This window comes from Plutella xylostella, chromosome 20 (genome assembly GCF_932276165.1).
Source record: "Plutella xylostella chromosome 20, ilPluXylo3.1, whole genome shotgun sequence".
NCBI lineage: Eukaryota > Metazoa > Arthropoda > Insecta > Lepidoptera > Plutellidae > Plutella > Plutella xylostella.
This window is the reverse complement of record NC_064000.1, coordinates 8091209-8114023: the sequence shown is the minus strand read 5'-3', so window position 1 is coordinate 8114023 and position 22815 is coordinate 8091209. Positions and strand designations below refer to the sequence as shown.

General features: G+C 35.9%; 1 protein-coding gene across 1 annotated transcript in view; it reads left to right on the top strand.

Annotated features, from left to right (window-relative positions):
* Positions 1-22815, top strand: part of LOC105388735 (orexin/Hypocretin receptor type 1) — a 122900-nt gene that overhangs the window by 66942 nt on the left and 33143 nt on the right. The window contains exons 3-4 of the mRNA XM_038109761.2: positions 12121-12933; positions 21794-21941. Of these exons, the coding sequence (XP_037965689.1) occupies positions 12217-12933; positions 21794-21941 (865 nt within the window). The 5' untranslated portion in view covers positions 12121-12216. The remainder of the gene's footprint in view (positions 1-12120; positions 12934-21793; positions 21942-22815) is intronic.

Here is a 22815-nt window from a genome sequence, read left to right as displayed (position 1 = left end):
GTAGAAGTTGAACAAGAAAATCCTACATTACATTACCCAAAACATACTAGAAATAAATCAATTTGTGTATCGGTTAAGCTTTCTTTCATTGATATGATATGAACAACGTGAACATACGGATAACAAAAAAACACATTCATCTTACTGCCACTATAGTGTAAAAACAGAAAAAAACAAGCATTCACGCATTGTACTAATGTACTCCCTTGCGGGGTAGGCAGAGGTGCATTGCTGCACCCACTTTTCGCCAGAGTGTTATGTTTGTCCCAATGTAATAAGGGGCGGGCGTATTGCCATTTTACGGGCAAATCCAAGACCCGAGAACAAATATCTGTGTTTAAACAAATGTACCTAAGTATATATGGTTACTTATTTTTTTTAGTTAGTATTTAATTTAATATATATACCTATGTATTATAATTAATTTAATATTTTGTCAATGAAAACATAATTATTTTTAAATAGAAATTATGAAACCATCCTGGAGTTTAATATGTTTTGGTTTCGCAAATTCAATACTGCAATAAATACTCATTTAATTTTATTCTCCTGAATTTGATATGAGTCAAATAGCCTATTCTTGATTTATCATTCCTCTGTCGTTTTATCATTCCTCTTTCGATGAACTCGATTATGTAATCGATTGCGAAATCGATATTATGAACTAATTATTTTTTATTCGCGGACGTGGAGTTCCCATCACTAAATCGTTCAAGTGACGTGACTGATGTGACAGTAGGTATAAAAATAATGGCACGCTTGGTTTCTATACAAGGATAAGACAAGCGTTAAGCGTTGTCTATTCAAATACAGGTCTGTGGAGATGACGTATAATTGATGAAGCAATCCCTGGTTACGATCTAACCGACTATGGCGAATTTGGAGCTAAGCCTTAGATTAAGAATATACGAATTACAACATGAAGTATCAGTGCAAAGGAAACGTCAAGGCAAATAACACCTCACTGCCACTGACTAAGCTCTTTTTTTGAATTAGTTTCGTAATAAAATTTGTGACTTTATTCATTTTTACAATGGTTGTCATAAGGTTGAACTTAAAACGGTTTGACAGTAACCAAATTCGGACGGTTTTTTGTTTAGTTTTTGTATGTGACACACCATCCTAGTACAGTGCCACAAACTTATCTGTTCCGGTGACAGCTCACATAAATGTGTAATATTTCTTCATTCTATAAGATTTTAAGTTTGCCAGTAGTGGTAATTCGCTATTGTGGTTTCAAGAAACCCATCTAATCTATATCAAGATATAATTCATTAGTAAATAATGGGATATGGATCAATTTAGTTCGCTCTCACCGGAACAGATAAGTTTGTCGCACTGTACGTATATTGCTAATCTAAGAGCAGAAGGTTAAAGTACAGATAGGTATATAAGCCGAGTCACAAATCTATTTTCCATATGAATATGCCATTATACAATCTATAATCTACCAGCCCTGTAATTATATGCGTAAGGTATGCGTAAGAACAATTCATTTTATTTGTCCTTCAGTACTAAAGGATATCGACTCTCTCGTACAAAGAATAAGTCTGTTTTTGCATTGGCAAGTGGTTTTCAGAGAGGATAAACTGGTGTTGAATGCTGTTTTAGTGTTCGCCTGGGCATGATGTGTTTTCTGATAAGGAATTCGATTTGGTCGAGCGATAACACTTCCTCTGATGGAGATTGTAATATTTGTAATGTTTCACTGCAATATATTGAACCAATTTAAAAAACATGAATGGAAATTTATGACTGAGGTCACCCTATTTAAGGGTTAACTTAGGTAAAGCAGCAACCGGGACCCACGGCTTAACGTGCCGTCCGAAGCACGGAAGTGTCCAGAAAAGAACCACTTGACATCGATCACCCATCCAATGGCTGGCCAGTTGTTGCTTAACCTCAGTGATCAGTTACGATCGGTGAAGCCAGCTCAACTACGGACGCTTCATTTATTGCGTTACTGTCTACAGCACTTGCTGAGCTGATGCCTTTTTGACGCTCTGGACAGCAACCTGTTGTGTTATTGTTTGTTTTGTATTGTATTATTCTCTGTACCTTTTATTGTTGGTGTAAGTGTGTCAAATATTTCTTCTTTATCTTTAAATTAAAAAAATAATAATTTAAAATTTAAACTGTGTATTTCAAGAAAAGAAGTAGGTACTTTATGAATTACAAGATCCAAGGACTTAATCTACTTACTAGGTGAGATTATAATAGCCTTAGATTGTTACCCTAGAACAGCGTATAAGTAAGTAAATAATTTATAAATTAACATTATAGGTACTTAGTTATAAAAAGTTATTTCAGTAGCAGCGTTAAGTGCAAAAACAATACCAGAAAACAACTTAATTATGCACCTACCCACACCATGCAAGTTAGTATTACGTTGGAAGATGTATGCAGGTACATACAGTAAATTTAGCTAAGGATTATTTAAGTAAACATTTATGTATGTATGTATAAGTAGGTAAGTACAAGTACCTAGGAACACTTATTAATTTAAACATCAAGGTTAGGAACTTTTTTTTATGTAAGTACACAGACAGTATACAAGTAGGTACATAGGTATGCATAATTTTCATAACAGAAAGTGAAGAAGATGTTGAAGTAGGCAGTAATACCTATCTAGTTCAGTTGAGGTGGAGCGGTAGAAGATCTGTCCGGCACACACGGTACTTTTCTTTCATGAAATAAAGTTTTAATATATTTTTTGTTTGTATTTTATTACTAAGTTCAAGTTTATTTTGAGTCTCCTTTGGGAGCTTATTTAAAATATGCGGTAGAATGTATCTTGCAGATCTTCTACCATATTCATTGTTACATTTACAAAGTTCGTAGGTAGGAGTATTAATTAAAGTACGTAGGTTACTGGGTCTTACTTTTTTATGTAATAGATTAATTTTTTCGTGATATTCATTGACAATTGCTAGATCAATCTTGTCGAATACATTTATGACTCTGCAGCATTAGAATAGTTTTTTGTAGTTATTTTTGTATTTATATTTAACTTTCAATGGAACTATGGATTTTAACATTCTTAGTTGAATATTGTATATGCTTTGGATATTTGTTTTAAACGTTCTTCCATAGCTAGATATACCATAGTTAATTATTGAGTCCGCTAATGACAATGACATATACATTAGTCTCAGCGTTTTATACGGCATTTTATGTTTTAGGATATTGAATTTGGCCAGTAGTGCTCTTAGTTTATTACAAACGTGTTCCACGTGGGGGCCCCATGAATTTGTTACCAATTTTTTGACCTAAATATGTAAACTCATTTACGATATCAAGTCGTTTACAATCACAGTGGGTAGGTGATAAGTGCATACAGTGGTGTTCATGGGCTATGACCGTCGGAGTTGATGCAGTTTTGAGATATGGCGAGTGGATGTATATGCATTATTTTAGTTTTTTGGTAATTTATCGATAAACCAACTGTTGTAGCGTGGGACCCCATCCGGCTGGGCCAACCTTAGACAAGTAGACTGTTAGTGGCTGAATGAGGAAAGCCGAGGACCAAGTGTTGTGGCGTATGTCCAGCAGTGGCCTATGTCCAATAGTGGACGAGGACTGGCTGATGATGATGACTCAGTCTTCAAGAATGTTATCTGCCTTGCGTTATTGTTAGTTACCTACTACGCAAAAGCGTGATTCACGCACGTTGTTGGAAATAACACACGTTAAAAAAAACCCCGACATTCAACACTGAATGTCCCACCACTTTTGACCTGCTGAACCGATTTTCATGAAACATGACTAAAACACTCGGGGTAACATTACCTACCACTCTAAAAAAGGTGATGTGACATTTGCCGAAACGTTTCTTTTGCACTGACTCTCCATCTTGTTCATATATCGTGAATCTAAGGTGACTAGCTGACTAGTGACTGAAATATTATTACGGATGTAGGACAAAGATGGGAATAAAACCTCACCCCATATAAAACACTCACGGACAATGAAAAAGTTCCATTCACAAAATGCCGACACCAAACAACCCGAATTTTTTCTAACATTTGATTTAAAAAAATAACAAAATATTATTGTTTATACATAGTTGGTAATAATGCTGATGCTCTGTAAAATGTACTTCAATGTTGCAGAAGGCGTCAGTAAGCGAGCATTTTCCGTTTAGGAGTAATTTGGTGTTTTTCTCAGTGGAACGTTTTCATTGCCCGTGAGTGTAATTAAATCGTCAAAATAAACTCGGCTCACTCACCAACGCATGTTACGCTCGTGTAACCTCCATGAGTTCATTAACATGAAAATCAAACATTAATATTGAGTCTTACTCAATCATCATGCGGGGAAATTTAAGGGAATTATATCGCAGTACAAATTTGATTTAAAATTATAGGTTCCGTAGTACTTTTGACGGTCGAATGGCGTAGTGGTTAGTGGCTTTGACTGCTATGCCGAAGGTCCCGGGTTCGTTTCCCGGCTGGGGCAGATATTTGTTTAAAAACAGATATTTGTACTCGGGTCTTGGGTGTATCTATCTTTGTATTTGTGAAGAAATATCAGCTGTCCGATACCCATAACACAGGCTCTGCTAGCTTGGGGTCGGATGGCCGTGTGTGAGATGTCCTCAAATATTTATTTATTTATTTATATTTAAGTCAATGGGTCACTCCCTAAATGGAAGCTTCGGAAAAACTAAACTGCAGTGCTAACTACGACTCTTTCTCTATGTATTCATCACATCATCACGACCCATCACGTCCCCACTGCTGGGGCACGAGTCTCCTTCCAATGAAGGAAGGGTTTAGGCCTAGTCCACCACGCGGGCCTAGTGCGGGTTGGTGGACCCCAACACAAGCAAGCTTGTGCTGAGAGAGAGAGTTGTCGGGAAGTGGGCAACCCGACTGTCAGATGTTTTCAAGCCGCCCGAAGGCCTCTGACTAGGCTTAACGACTGCTGCCGAAGCAGCAACCGGGACCCACGGCTTAACGTGCCGTCCGAAGCACGGAAGCGTCCAGAAAAGCACCACTTGAAAATTGGTCACCCATCCAATGGCTGACCGTGTCAGTTGTTGCTTAACCTCAGCGATCAGTTACGATCACTGAGGCCCGCTCGACTACGGACGCTCTCTATGTATTAAGTGTGTCGATTGCGTCACAATTTTTTTTTTTGTTTTAGTTTATCAAGAATGTGGCTAAATTTATCTGTATCTGTCGATAAAATATAATTTGTACTAACAACAGCGGAACCCAGAAACAAATTATAACATATTTTTCGGGAAGCGCTAAAACATTTTGTTTGACGTTGACATGACTGACATGACATGTTTTAGATGAAGCAAGATAGACATGTTATTAACACATGTTCAGCGTTATAGATAGAGTGCAAAAATAACAAAATAAACCGTGCGTTAGTTTATTTTTGGCGAATCCTAAACAGGAATCTGCAAAACAAATCAGATGTAATTAATATACGTTACAAATCTATCAAAATATTTGGAATTATCTGAAGATTCATTCTCGTGTTTATCATCGGTTATCTTCGTGTCAAATAAATTATTCCAATTGATTGTCATTCCAACTCAACTAAGGGCTGATTTTTCAATAGTCAGATAAAAGTTATCTGAGGAATAATTCTGATGCTGTCGCATGTGAATGTTGGTATTAGACAGTGATAGGAACAGGTTTATTCCTCAGATAGCATGTTTGGTAGTTTTGAAAGAGTAACAGACAGACAGACACAGTTACTTCCAGTTTATAATATTAGTTAGGATACATGCAAAAGTGAACAAAGACGTGAGACAAACAGGTTTATTTCGACGCTATTCTTTTTTTAATAACCAAGAAAAACATTTTATATTGGTGGACACAAAGGAAAAACTAAATGGATACTGTCAGTCAAAGTGGTACAACCAGGGGGTTACCCTATTCTGTACCCGTATCACGAAAATTCGAGCTAACGAATAGAATCGAATGCGAGTGCGACTATTGTCAACTTGACAGCACTTTCGAACACTTTTTACCTTTCGAATAAGTTTCGAAAAGAATGACCACAGAGTACATAATATTATTCTGACAATGACCTATGGAATGATAGCTGTCAAACTTTCGCAAATCTATACACCGCCATTTTGTTGTTGACAGGTTGACATCACTTTCGAATAGACTATCGAATAGAATGTGCTGCGTTTTTTCCGGATCGCTCTACTGACGAAAAATTACGAACGAGAACTGTCATGCAATCGGCACGTTTAATACAACGAGGTAGAGTCGTGGCTCGCGCAGCAGATCTACGAAACTTAGTTTTTTGTCATATAGAGTGACCCCCCAGATTCTAATGGAAACGACAACGATATCGTAGCTTTTACACAATACAGGATGTTCAAAAAGGGAACACGTGAATCAGTTGTCATTCTAATCAAATTCTGTATTGTATTAACACTAAAATCTTTAAACATTCTTTAACAAGTGTTTAATACAAAATTTTGACAAAATGTATTAAACACTGTCTAAGTGTTTATGTTTAAAGCATATTATGTTTTACGAATTATGTAAAAAAAAGCATAATATAGAACAGAATAGTTTGTCTGTTAGGGAAGAGTTCCGACCCGAAACTTTATTACCCCTAAACTTTAACCTTAACCTTGGTGTATTGAATCAAAGGCCAGGAGCTCAGGGTGTTTATTATTGTATACAGGGTGTTATTATTTTTATAGCATCCGTTATACGACGTAAATCATATTTAAAAAATGTATATTTTTTATAAGTTTTTGAGGACGTCAGTCTTTTTTACCTTACAGTGTAGTGAAAAAATTGCACTGTTGTTGTTTTTTTTTTATCGATATCCCAAAAGTCGCAAGCAAACGTTTCTTAGTTTAACCACCGGAGTTACCCCTTTTCGTATACCAGTTTTGCAACACCCTGTATATCCAATATATGAGATTGAAGCGCCAGATCCTCCCCTTTTAGGTAAACTCAAAATTAGTTTAGTCAAAGAGTGTTTTACGACGCAAATTAGTTTCACGAGAACATTGTATGTGCATGCATTATTTATGAAAGGATTCTGTTGGACAACCGGATGGCACAGTGGTTAATGAGTCTGGTGGTCAGAAGGACCCGGGTTTGAATCCCTTTCGGGGCAGATTGTGAGATAAAATTTTGAAAGATTGTGGTCTCGGGTCTTGGGTGTTAACATTTTTGTGTTAAACACAAAAAACCCAAGTTGAACTGTCAAGCAAATACTATGAAAATACACTCACGGGCAATAAAAAGGTTCCACTGACAAAAGCACCAACTTATTCCTAAACGGAAAAGGCTAGCTTAATGACGACTACTGCAACATTGAAATACATTTAACAGAGCATCGGCATATTACCAAGTAAATACGGTAATATTTTATTCAAATTTTAAATGAAATGTTTTAAAAAATTTGGGTCGTTTGGTGTTGGCATTTTGTTTACATTGCCCGTGAGTGTATAATATTTTTTAAGTGCCTTCTTACTATAAGTACAGCCTTTTTTCACCACGATGACAAAATTTTGTTTAGTTCCTGTGTTTGTTACCGACACGATAAGAAAAAGTACTATTTATATAGATAATGCTACAGAACCTACAGAACCCTTCGTCAAAGTCCGACACTCACTTGGCCGGTTCTTGTCAAGCTAGATTGACCCTCCTGCGGCCGCTACACGGGTTATTTATCGACGTAGATAAACGTCACTATATCAAGATTCACCATAAATACGGCGCTTTGATTGGTGGCACGAGCATTAAACGAGTTTATCGACGACGATAACGGGCCCGTGCCGCAGGGACTGTTATGTTTCACAAATAACAAAGACAATCCTAATTTATGACGCTTCACGTGTCGAGCGCTCGAAATACAAATAATAATTAATTCCTCTACCTACACTCATAACCAGCTATACAGGGTGTTGCAAAAAGGGTAATGTTATATCTAAGCCCGAAACTGGAAGCAGAATTTAAAAATTCGCGAAAAAAATAATCATATTCCATAGAAACTTAGTTGGTCACGTGACTTTTTACTATGGAGAATGTTTTTTTTGAGAATTTTGAAATTCTGATTTCAGTTTCGGGCTTAGATGTAGCATGCTGCACATGCTGGTTTCGGCTTAGTATACCCTTTTTGCAACACCCTGTATGCCTCTTTATATGCACAATCGCAGATACGCGATATGTGCTATACACTTAGCCATATACTTAGCCATAACTACAGAGTGTTGCAATAGTGGTATGCTATTTGTGACTCGTGAGTCGAAAGTGATATGGGATTTTGTTCTATAAAAAATGCCCCTACATACCTATTACAACTACTCCTTAAGGGATTGTAGTTGAGAACATTATGTAACTAACATACGTACATCACGACCCATCACGTCCCCACTGCTGGGGCACGGATCTCCTTCCAATGAAGGAAGGGTTTAGGCCTAGTCCAACACGCTGGCCAAGTGCGGGTTGGTGGACCCCAACACAAGCAAGCTTGTGCTGAGAGAGTTGTCGGGTAAGTGGGCAACCCGACTGTCAGATGTTTTCAAGCCGCCTGAAGGCCTCTGACTAGGCTTAACGACTGCTGCCGAAGCAGCAACCGGGACCCACGGCTTAACGTGCCGTCCGAAGCACGGAAGCGTCCAGAAAAGCACCACTTGAAATTGGTCACCCATCCAATGGCTGACCATGCCAGTTGTTGCTTAACCTCAGTGATCAGTTACGATCACTGAGGCCCGCTCGACCACGGACGCTTCGCATAACATACGTACATACCGGTCAAACACATAACCTTACGTTTTACTGCAGTCGGATAAAAATGGCTTCAGAGCTTTCTCTACCAAATACAATGTGGTGCAAAACATTATTTGAACCACAAACAATGGTGTTTTCCTAACTAATATAAACAAGCAAAGGAAATGATTTAATTTGTTACGCACGTGTAATCATAGCTAGAAATACCGCATTCTTTATTTATACTCCTATAAATGTATGCCAAAAGGTGAAAATAAAAAACATCAATCCTAACTATATATAATATTATAAATGCGAAAGTAACTGTGTCTGTCTGTCTGTTACTCTTTCACGCCAAAACTACTGAACGAATTTGAATGAAATTTGTTATACATATGGTCTAGACCCTGAGAAAGAATATAGGCTACTTTTTATCCCGGAATTCCCACGGGAAAACTTTTTATGGCGAAGTGAAGCTCGCAGGAATAGCTATGTATAATAATACTAAAGTAAAGACTGTGTTTTCATATTGGGGAGAGAGACCTTTCTAATCGGACGACTGAATGGTGTAGTGTTTAGTGACTATGACTGCTATGCCGAAGGTCCCGGGTTCAATTCCCGACTGTTGTATAAAATATGTATCTATGTATTTATTTGTGTAGATATATTATTATCAGCTGTCAGATACCCATATTACAGGCTTGTTTAGTTTGGTGTCTGATGGCCATGTGTGAGATGTACCCACATATTATTATTACATACAAAACCAAAAGTAAAATTAAAAATGCCCTATGTTATTGTTTGTTTCATACAAAGGTTAGTTAGTTTATTTTTATAAGATGTGTGGGTTTTCAATTTACTTAAAGGATTAATTTATATTCAATCGTAAAAACGATGTCGTGAAACTCTTATTTCCAATATTTGTCGACAAAAATATGATACATATTTACGTTTCAGTTATTTTAAATTTCCGGTTTTCATGTATCACTTCGTTTTACTTATCTCTTATATTTACTTTACACTCTGGTTTTATTTGTTTACTGTAGGTACTTTACTGAACTTAATAAAATGAAGCACTACATTTTTACCCCCGACAAATGAGGGGTGTTATAAGTTTGACGTGTCTGTGTATCTGTGTATGTGGTAACTGGTAGCAGAACTACTAAACGGGTGAACCGATTTTCGATTTCCTTTTTTTGGGTCATAGGTAGGTAAATTTCCCCAGTGTTCGTAGCAATATTTTATCAAAATCAGCTTCAAAAGTTATGTCACTTTTCGTGTTGAATGTCGGGGTTTTAACCATAGAAAAACGCGGACTCGAGTATGGTTTTAACGTAGGTCAGGATATATACTGTGTCGTTCATCAGAAAATTTTATCGTTCATCAGAAAATTTTATCGTTCATCAGAAAATTTTATCGTTCATCAGAAAATTTTATATTTATACGATGAATAAAAACCTTTGACTTTGACTTTTGTGAAGTGACTTGAATAATCTATCAAGCAGATAACTGACCCCCCCATACCCCATACCCCATAATTAAAGTAATTCAATTTACTGAGGTACACTTTACAGAGAAGACCCACTTACCGTTCTACCACGGTTCTTGGCACATTCTTGTGTAAACTTGTTCCGGATAACAGCTTAGCCATAAGGTGAAATTCCCAAATCCATTTACAAAATAAAAAAACCAACACTCACCCCTTGTACTAATGTACTCCCTTGCGGGGTAGGCAGAGGTGCATTGCTGCACCCACTTTTCGCCAGTGTTTATGTTAGTCCCAATGTAATAGGGGGCGGGCCTATTGCTATTCAAGACCAGAGAACAAATATCTGTGTTTAAACAAATATCTGTCCCAGCCGGGAATTGAACCCGGGACCTTCGGCTCAGTACTCAGGGTCACTAACCACTACGCCATTCGGTCGCCAAATCCATTTATCATTCAAGTACCTAACCTAGGGTAAGCACTATTCAGACCCCACAGCAAACTTTGCGAAAAGGGTTTCTTATGAAGTCCCCAATTCCCAAAGGGTCAAAATCGGCAAACAAAATCTGATGATACTTTGAAGTAACAAAAAAGGATCAAATCTCAATTTCTTACCTTCTCAACGAGATTTCAATACAACCTAGATGGAGTGCCAGTTCAAAAGAAACATCTCGACAAATAACACCCCACTTCTAGTACAGAGTTAGAAGATTTGTGACTTTATTCTTGGTGCTTGGGGAACTTAAAAGGCAGTTTTTTGCTTTGTGTTTGTATGTGACACAACTTCTAGTACGTACATTGATATCGATTCTGAAGGCAGAAATTTTAAATTTAGCGATGTCAAAACCTTAATTTCTTTCGGTCTTATTCATAAAAAGTTACGGGAGACCTATAGGCCTGCTATAAGCAAATGTCAAAAAAACTTTATTCATAAACGATCAATAGCGCTAAAGAACTCTCCAACTGATTCGTAAAACCTTGATATGCTAAAGTTGGCTGGACCCTACTATACACCTTCCGTAAGCCTCCTCTTGTACAAAAACATGGCGGCCGGTCAACAGCTGTTCTGCTTTATTGACGATTTGACATTTGTTGTGAGTTAATATTTGCTGAAAATAAGTTGCCATGGTAACGTAAAAATTTAATTTTTTTTTTGTGGGTTTTGGCTTGGCCAACTGCGCCTTTAAGCCAACGTAAACTTTTTTAAGTGCCGCGCCATGGCTAACATAGATAATAGAGATTGATAAATGAATGAAAGTTTTCGCTATTTTTGTTTATGGTTTCGTCGGACCGGCAACTTAATAGGGTAAATGTCAAAATGTTTGGTCTGTGAAATCTATTAGCATCACTATAGTTACTGAAGGTTTACGGAACTATTATGAATAGAGATTTTTACGAAACCTCAAATAGGCTTATTGTGTTCCGTAACTATTGAGCTCAGTAAACCTACTTTAAGGTTTTTTTATGAATAAGACCGTTTGTTTAAAATTCGACTCTATGATTGTTTCCGTAAATGTCATTTTATGCTAGCAAATTTTTTAGTTTGACAGCGTTAAAATTAGAATTTCTGCCTTCAGAATCAACATCATTGTTAATCTAAGTATCAAGAAGACTCATATAATATTCGATTGAGGAGGTCCAATTTTTAAGCCGTCTGATAAAAGTTACCTGGCAAATTTAGTTTTGATGTCGTCATTTACTTACACTTAATCCCCCTATAATATATGATAACACCAAGACTAAAGATAGTCAGTCTGTAAAACCGGTTATAGTCCAGGGTTTTCATATAAATCAGTACAAAACAATATAAATTAATTCATTATTTTAATATAGGTAAACTCATCTGTGAAAAAAAGCCCAAAAGTCACACTTTCAGTGTTTTTTTTGGATCAGTTGCGTAATGTAATATTATATCTTTTGTTTCAGGTCCTTGAGCATCGGTGAAAAAACTACCTTATCCAAAACATGGGAAATATCACAATCTGGACCAATACATGAATAAAACGCATCTTACCACAAAATATGGATGTCCACCGAAAAAAAACTAATTTAAAAACAGCTATAATGGTTTTACTAATAAATCTATGCATCTGCAATAGCAAAAAAGAAGAAAATGACGAATATAAAACAAAATATACAAATACAAGCTTAAATTTGATAAGCGAATACTTAGATAGGACTCTAAATGTAGATATAGTTAAAAGAATTGACATACAAAGTATAAACACTAATATTAAGAACACAGATGACATCATAAATATAGAAAAATCAAGACATCTACCAAACCCGGAAGAAATGAAATCAGATAAGATCGTAGAGCTAAAAATCAACAGAACTGACACCATAGAATACGAAAGACTTGTAGCCAACGGAACAGAAACTTACGATTTCCTCAATTTTACCGAAGAGCCTTGTGTTGGCGAGCCAGAGTACTGCAACATGACACGAGAAGAATACTTGGAAATGTTGGACGACTACATATTTCCTCAACCCTACGAATGGGTACTCATAGGTACTCATGCAGTGGTATTCTTCATAGGGCTTGTGGGAAATGCTCTGGTATGCATAGCGGTGTATAGGAACCATGCTATGAGGACAGTGACGAACTATTTCATAGTGAACCTGGCGGTGGCGGATTTCATGGTGATCCTCATTTGTTTGCCTCCGACGGTGTTGTGGGACGTTACTGAGACATGGTTCTTTGGGACGGCTATGTGCAGGATTGTGCTGTACTTTCAGGTAAGTGTCTGGTTTTACTAGTAACAAATAAATTAAATAATTACTAGATAAATTAATTAATAAATTAATTAATTACCAGGGTATTGCAAAAGTGATACCTACGTATCAAAAAATCTCAAGCTCCAATAGTAGAAAAAATTCACGTAACCAACAAACTTTCTATGGAGAAGCCATTAGTTTTCGCAAATTTTTAGATGTTGTCCAACAAAAAATTTCAGTATGATCCCCAGAGTCACCCCCTTTCGGCTTAGTATACCATTTGTTCAACACCGAGGCCCTGTTTCACAATGTCTGGTTAGTGACTACCTGTGAGATAAAATACATGCTGTCACTGTCAAACAAGTAATAACAGAGAGTGACAGCAAGTATTTTATCTTACAGGTAGCCACTAACCAGACATTGTGAAACAGGGGCCGAATGTTAGTTACAGTTTTTCTAAAACGCGACTCTCACCCCTTTTTCTTATGTTTGAGGTCGTATGAGAATAGACACTCTTATTAAAAACTTATCCTGTAAAACGAATGTTCTGTGAATGAACGATTATAGTACTTAAATTCGTTAATACTGACAGATACAACTCTACACCAGAAGTTAGTGAAGAAGTTAAAAGAATATAGTGAATTTGAAAAGAGTGAACTCCATTACGACTTTTGCAGCTGACTCAGAACAAGGAGTATATTTTTTACGATGAAACTCTTTTATGACGGTTTACTGGATAATTGAGTAGTTGAGTTGCCCCTAGTGCCGAAGATCTGGCTTCGAATACTAGCCGGTGAAGGGAAGAAATAAAACCTAATTAAAATGAAATCTTTATCAGCACAACAAACAGATATCTAAATGTAAATAATACATACATAATAGTATTATTACAACAACATGCTAGAGTTTCATTAAGAGACAGGTTTAAGGAAATAGGTATACTAACCGTTCCATGTCAATATATTTATGAAAATATTATGTATGTTCGTAAAAACTTAAATTATTTTAGTAAAGTAGGAGCCCTTCACGGTATTGAGACCAGGAACAAAAATAAGTTGCTTTTCCCCACACTCAGACTTTCGAAAACAAACACTTCATTCATGGGGAACTGTATACGTTTTTATAATAAATTATCAAACGAAACAATGAACCTTACTGAGAAAAAAAATAAGAATTATGTAAAAGCAACATAATGTAATAAAGCTTATTATAGTATTAATGATTATTTGAATGACAAAAACGCGTGGGCTTGTCCACCTCAGCTAAGGCTGTTGGAAAAATGAAATAGATATACTTAAGTAAAATTGTACTAGAAATAAGTAAAAAATGTATTAGATATAAGGAAAAAGTTGAAAAGATGCTGGAGGAGTTTCTTTCGCCATTTCTTTCCTCCTTAATGACGGGGTATTGGTGAAATGGTGGTAGATTATGACTTTTGACAAGTAGGTAGGTAATTCTAATATTCCACGTCGAAAAATAAACGATTTCATTTCATTTCATTCACATAAAAAACTAGTTTGTCATGATTATTATTATAATAAACTAGCTGTTCCCGCGCGCTTCGCTTCGCATTAAAAAGTTTTCCCGTGGGAATTCCGGGATAAAAAGTAGCCTATGTTCTTTCCCAGGGTCTAGACCATATGCATACCAAATTTCATTCAAATCCGTTCAGTAGTTTTGGCGTGAAAGAGTAACAGACAGACAGACAGACAGACAGACACAGTTACTTTCGCATTATAATATTAGTTAGGATTAGGATTCTGTAGTTAATTCAGTAAATATTAGTTACCCAAAAGTTACTTACAAAAGATTTAAATGAATATTAATGTGAATATCCACCTACTCATCAATTAGGTAGCAAAATTTCTCGAAAATTTAAAAAGGTATGTTTTTATACTAAACTAACTAAAGTTTTACTATGAACTTCATCCTAAATACACAATTAAGTATGTAAGTACCTACATGATTGGTTTTATTCCTAAATAATTAATGAATCCCTAGTGAAATTAACCGTTCGTTATTTCTTTTGTTTTGCGCGGTCAACCTACCCACAAAAGCTAACAAGTTTGTCTAATATGTCTAAGTGTGATAATTGTAATAAAAATCTAACCAAAAAAACTCCGGGACTAGTGTGTAGTAGGTGTGAAAAGGTGGTCCATCTTAATACTCTGTGCACTGGATTAAGCTCTAAGCAAGTGGCAGCACTGCGAGCTACCGAAAGCCTGGAGTGGACATGCCGCGAGTGCAATGACTCTACTCCTAAACGTAAGTCGATCATTATTCCTGAAGACGATGATGATGACGAGCCTGAAATCAATCTCACTTCAGCACCGGTAGATATTAAAAGACTACTGCAAGATGTTTCAAAAGAAGTTGAAAAGACGTTCAAGAAAGAACTTAAGGAAGTCAATGTCTCACTTCAGTATTGTAGTGACAAAATTGATGAATTTGTCCAATGCATGGATGCTTTCAAGGCAAAGATTAAAGAATTAGAAAAATCTAACTCCCATCTAAAAAATCAAAACACTAATCTAGAATTAAAAGTTGGTGCCCTAGAACAACGTATGCATGAGATGGAACAACAAAAACTAATGAATCAACTAAAAATAGCGAATCTCCCCATTGAAGAAAAGGATGACACAAAAGTCATAATTGGTAAAATAGCAGCTCAACTTAGCAGCAGCCCCGATGAAGTAAAGGAAATCCGTCGTATGCCAACGATAAGCCAGAAATGATAAGCCAGGAAGCCCGTGATCGCTGGGTAGCCGCAGCCAGGAGCAGGAAACTTGTCGTCTCGGAAATAATAACAACAGCTCCAGCGGAAATTGGCACAACGAAGGTCTTTGTACGTGAAGCACTAACCCAACATCTTAAAATGTTATTCTGGACAACGAGGCAAGAACTACAAAACACCTACAAATATATTTGGTGCAAGCATGGCAACATCTTAGTCCGTAGGGAAGACAAAGGCAAAGTGATTACCGTAAGATGTATCGAGGACATTAAAAAACTAAGTTCTGAGGCAACGCTTTAAGATTCCTACTTATGAACCTATCTAACTAAATATAGTAATTACCTACTTGTCTTAACAATCTCCTGTCTCCATGGCGAACTTTAATAACATTAAATCAGACATCACTGAAATTTTTAATTGCTGTAATTTGTTAAATTATTTTCAAACTATTCCTAATAGCATAAGCCACTTTAACTGCATGCATGTAAACATTAGATCCACTATAAAAAACTTCAATAACCTAGAACAATGTATCGCGGATTGTGTAAAATATCTAGATGTCATTATCTTAACTGAGGCAAATATCCCCGACTGTATAAGCTCACTATATTCGCTGGAAGGGTATACAATGCACACGAATCTTAGAAAAAACCGTAAGGGTGGGGGAATTATTGTGTACGTTAAAAATAAACACAAATCCGAAGTAGTTCAAGTTAACACCAAAACCTTTGAATGTTTACAGCTAAAGATATCCACAAACTATAAGACTCACTACAACTTGTGTGCACTGTATAGGCCACCTGCAAATAGCCAACACTTGTTTATTCCCGAGCTAAAACAAATTATTAAAAATACTAACAGATTTTGCGACTTCCTCCTGCTTGGTGATGTTAACATTGATCTAAAAACGAATAACGAGCTAAAAAACAAATATTTAAACATGCTCTCCGAGTGCGGTCTTGAGTGCGGTATCTCTGATTATACGAGAATAGAAAAAAAAGGTAATTTAATAACTCGAAGCTGTATTGATCATATCTTCATAAGGACCCGCACTCATGAACCGTATTCGGCTGCGCTCGGGACAGTACTGGCCGATCACCGTATGGTTACATGTTCTCTGAGCGTCCCGTCCAAGATACAGGATGCTCCAAAAACTAAAATTATTTTAAACAATAATAAAGTCTATGAACATCTGTCATCAATTGATTGGACAAAAACAAATACATTTCAATGCCCAAATAAAATATATAACTACATTGATAATAACTTCCAAAATTGTTATAAATTGTGTTCAGAAGAAGTAAAAATTGTAGAAAAAAACAGAAAAAAAGGATGGTTAAATAGTTTTATCAAAAAATCGTGTACAAAAAGGGACAAACTATTCACAGACTGGAAAAATGACTATACAAATAGAATACTAAAGCAAGAGTACAATAAATGTAGGAATTTTACAAATAAATTAATATATAAAGCTAAAAATTCATATTACAGGAATGAAATTAATGATTCGCGAAAAGATCCAAGGAAAATATGGCAGATAATAAATAACATTTCGGGGAAACTAAAGTCATCTATAGATGACGTCATCCTTAAAGCTTTCTCAAAAGATAACCCCTTAGATATAGCCAATAACTTTGCCAAAAATTTTAAAAATAATGTAATGAGTATTTTACCAAATTGCCATCAATCACTTTTAGATAAAAAAGAACACTCCATTGCAGTAGATGTGTCAATGTTCCCCAAAAAAGCAACAGCGTAACAAATATAATTAAAACCCTAATAAATCACAAAGCTCCAGGTGTTGATAGCATAAGAACTATAGATATCAAATCTATATGTGAAAATATATCCGGCGCTATAGCAAACCTGATAAATCAAAGTATACAAAAAGCGACGTATCCGACAAAATTAAAAACAGGCATAGTAAGGCCAATACACAAGAAAGGACAACTAACAGACTACGAAAAATACAGACCAATCACCTTATTACCTACAATAGATAAAATCATAGAAAAATTTATCAGTAATCAAATTCACAAATTCTTTCATAAAAACAGAATAATAACTGCAAAACAATTCGGATTTCAAGCAAATAAAAGTACATCATATCTGTTATCCAAATTCACTGATCTAGTTAATGCACATCTTGATAATAAACGACACGTCTTAGTAGTATTTATTGATTACAGTAAGGCGTTTGACACACTCAAGCATGAAACTCTTATTGAAAAATTAGGTAACTCTGGTATACGTGGTCCCATGTTGAGTTGGTGTAAAGACTACCTTTCAAACCGCTCCTACCAAGTTAAAATAGGAAACAGCTACAGTGACAATATCCCCGTAACAGTAGGAACTGCTCAGGGTTCGGTTCTTGGACCTCTTCACTACTTAACATATGTAAACGATGCCCCCAATGTCATAAAAGAGTGTGATGTATTTCAATATGCAGACGATACTTGTATAATATCAGCACACAAAGATCTGGAAGCGGCCCTTAAAGTACTACAATCTGATTTTACTAACATTTGTAAGTGGTCCCATGATGCAGGTTTAGTATTAAATGCCGATAAAATAGTACTGCTACACATTCACTCGAGCCATAACGTAGTACAGGGTTCTGGAACAGGTATTAAACTAATAGCCCATAACCACAACTGCTTACATCAAAATCTAAACGGCTGCAACTGCCCATTCATCAAGCAAGAAAAGAAACAGACTTACCTGGGCTTGGTTATTGATGAGAGGTTAAACTGGAGTGCTCACATTGATCACGTCTGCGAAAAACTCCGATGCATCATGGGAAGACTAGGTGTAATTAAGAGCAAGATACCGTACACAATTAGATTAAATATTTATAAATCGCTCGCAGAATCACTAATCTTCTATGGCTTAACTAGCTACGGAAGAACCTTTAATACTTATCTTGACAGAATTTACGCATTACAACTACGCATACTTAAAATGCTGGTAACCCGAAAATAAAAGAACAATTCAAAGATGATACTGAAGGTTTATTTCAACATTGTAAAGTTTTACCAGTTCATAGTAATGTACACTATGCCCTGCTTAAAGAGAACTTCTTCAACTTGGATCTCCAACAAACAGTGTCCCATCCCATCTCAACTAGAAAAATAACAAATAAAAAACTTATTTTACCACCAATTACGAACTTCTACGGGAAACGCACAACAAAATATTTAATACCAAAATTAATTAATCAAATTCCAACTGATATAAGAAATGAAATAAAAGAAACTTTAAAAAAACTTTTTTCTCATCAATAAAACATTAAACATACATATCATACAAGATTAAACATTGTTATACATGCTAAAAATGTATCATCCTGTATCTTGGTTAACTTGTTGAGTTACTTTTATCATATCTCTTTGTGAGCCTTTATTGTATAATAAAAGATAGATAGCAACTGTACGCATACCAATGCTTTGCTCACCTCGCAATGACCAGAGAAATAAAGATTTTGCATGTACCTACCCACGTAATAGTAATAAGCTTTTTATGTCTAGTAACTTTTGTTCGCAAGATAAAATTGAAATTAATTGTACCTACCTATTGATTGTAGCACTATATTTATGTATATATTTCAGTCGAGGAACCATAGTGCGCATATAAACCCTAACAGGTTTCTGACGCACTATTCATTTGTAACCTAAATGTATTTAATGTATTCTTAAATAAATAAATAAATAAACAGATTATGAATAAACAAATTTTTGTGTTCTTCAAAAACAATAATAATTTTAAAAAAAAGTTTACTTTTTTTATTTATTCACGCAATTTCTTTAAGCTACACAATATGTAGTACACAGTTTGGTAAACTTAACAACATCTGTTGAACATTGTCTAAGTTTTAGCGACAAGGACCTCATGCTCTGAAAGGGTAAGAGGGCCGGAAAAGAGACTTGAAAATATAACATATTTTCGTCCCTAGGGAAGAATGCCTTTTCCAACAAAATCCTATTATTGGCTTATATTATTTAAAAAAATCTATCTTCATTCAATTGTTTTGTTAATCATTGCTGTTGATGGAATTTTTGTGAAAAAACGCTTCTACCCACGTGAACGAAAACAATCCCGAATTCGCGATTCATTTCTATTCAATCGATTTATATGCAAAACAGTACAAGTCCATTTCGCTAACAACTTTACTGAAAATTCGGACTTCCTTTGAAACTCATCAATTGAGATAACAAGATCAACTGAGTTAGTTAAAGGGTTTAAAATCGTTATGATAAAAGAGGCTAAAACGGAATTGTAATAGAAAGGATCTATCTATCTGTAGTAGTACAAAGGTTGCATCCTTCAGTGAACCACAAAGCTGTACAGACAGCATATAGGTATAGGTACAATCAGCAAAGGAGATAAGAATACGCCCCAGCTTACACTAAACTTCCTTATTGAAATCTACTGATGACCGATAGCTGATTCAAAGTACACTCATTTCATAGATGCTGTGTGTATGTATCGAATAAAAAAAATATTCTTAAACGTTTTTGTCCTTTGTTATTATCTCTTTTGCTGACGGTACTTTCTTGTACTCACATGGAAAGCTTCGCATTCGCATGCCTAGACGAAGAGATAATTCCGAAAGGAGAATGGCCATTTCTCTATGGCGCCATGACCCAGAGCGGCCATTGATGAAACATACACTAACGTGTAGTCCGTAACTACAGTATATCCTGGTATTAATTTTATTATTATGAGGCATGGGAGAACGAAAATATAGGTGCTGAAAGATCAAGTCTTTCTACTGTACTAGATGTTAACCTCGAGCTAAAAATTGATTTTAAAAGTGTTCCCGTGGGAATTCCTGGATAAAAAGTATTCTATGTTACTTCGGGATAACGGGAACTTGAATAGAATGAAAAAAAATTTGAAATTGGTCTCTTTATAAAAATTGGTTTCTAAGTGTGAAATGTGCAAAAATAATTATGATATTATTTGCATAAATAAAGTCATGTAATACATTTTGTGATGCACTATGTATTGGGGATCCCGTGATTTACATTATAAAACTTATTTGTGCGTGTACTATTCATCAAAATCTTATTTAACGAAAAAAAAAAATTTAATTAATTTACTTTTGAACCCTAATATCTCAAGAACCCCATGGTTTAGATTTTTTAAAATATTTTTCCCTGATAATAGACATTTTTATCAATAACTTAAAATAGGTTTGGTTAGTGGCTGCTAACTTACGCTAAGCGGGTCAGGTTTCGCCATTCTTCTTTAATGATTCAAAGAAAATATACATAAGGGGTGTTGCAAAAAGGGTATAATTATATTAAGCCGAAAGGGGGTGACTCAGGGGGCTATTCTGAACAACTTTTGTTCTACGAGTTTTAGAAATTCACGAAAATAAAAATTCCTTTATAAATATTTTTTTTGGGAATTTCCAAAACTCGTAGAACAAAAGTGGTTCAAAATGCCCTTTCGGCTTAGTATACCCTTTTTGCAACACCCTGTATAGGTTTGCTGATAATAGTTTGTCTGTCTATCCTTCTGTGTATGGTAGTTGTACCAATCTCACACACGGCCATCCCACCCCAAGCTAGACAAGCCTTAATGCTTTCTATATCTGTCAAATACCACTTTAAACACCCGATAAACTGCTAATAGTGCTTGTTTACGTTGAACTCGTGAGACCGTCCGTGCGTTTCGTATCTACGTGTTTTTTTATATTATTATTATGTCATTGTGTGTTATATTTGGCGACCGCGCCCACGGTATAAATGTGAACAAGCACTTACACTTAGAGTAAGTATTTAAAATCAGCGCTGTGGGTTTTTTAAGATAAGCGTCAACCTTTCGCCATCGTACGCAACGGACGCATCGCATTCAGTATTGTTTGTATAGAAATTCACACAAAGTGCGTCCGGCATTGCTGCTGCTGACGCCGTTTCTCGATACATTTGTGGCCTATAATCATTTGGGTGCGATACATACGATACCGATAGGTAGGCCCTTACCTTTCAATCTTTCCTTTCTTTTAACTGACTTCGAAAAAAGGAAGAGGTTCTCAATTTGTATTTACATATCTTTATTTTTTATGTATGTCCACCGATATCTCCGCCATTTAAGGACCAATTTTGATAATTCTTTTTTTGATGTATTCCTCATCCCCAGTCGGTGGCGGTGACGGTGTCAGTGCTGACCTTGACCTTCATCTCGGTGGACCGCTGGTACGCGATCTGCTTCCCGCTCAAGTTCAAGTCCACGACGGGGCGCGCCAAGACCGCTATCCTGATCATCTGGCTGCTCTCTTTGCTGTTCAGTAAGTATTTTGTAGTTTTTTAAACCCTGACGGAAAAATAAGTGTTTTATAAGATAAGGTCTGAAAAGAAAAATGTACCTAGTTAAAACTTTATGTTCCATGGTTTTTATTTTAATAAGAAAGGACACAATAATCTCACATAATACAAATAAGGCTTGTCATACAAGATTAATTTATACGATTATTTAATGATTTCAAACTGATCTGTGTGTGGTTGTGTAGCGTAGCTGAACCAATTTTTGTTTTGGTTATTTTAGGGTTGTAAGTAATGTTAACCCGACCGTTTTTTCCTATAATGTTTCTTGAAAATCGGTTCAGCAGTACTTAAAGAAGTTATGCGACTTTTAGTGTGTTGAATGTAGGTTGTTTTTAACGTTAAGGTTATCCTGTACACTGCTTTCTATAGGATCTCTATGGAAAGACATTCAACACTAAGCCCCTGTTTCACAATGTCAGGTTAGTCGCTACCTGTCGGATAAAATACATGCTGTCACTGTCTAAAAAATAATAACAGAGAGTGACAGCATGTATTTTATCCGTCATGTAGCCACTAACCAGACATTGTGAAACAGGGCCTAAAAGTCGTTAATTATAGTGACCATAAATATTTCGATCACACAGCAACTTATATAAGGTACAGCTATCAAGTTAATTCGCATCATTCGCCAATAAACTGTAGTCCAGACAGCCAGACTGGTCGGATGAGAGAAACATGTTACTAAATATAGTCGGAATCCAATATCTCTAGTGAAGCAAAGTTTTTGATGAAATTTCTAAATTCCCTGAAGACCTCTAACGCTGAAACGCTACTGAAGTAATTTCAGGTGGCATTTGGATAGTGATCACGTCGAGATATAATTTAAAAAAGTCGTAG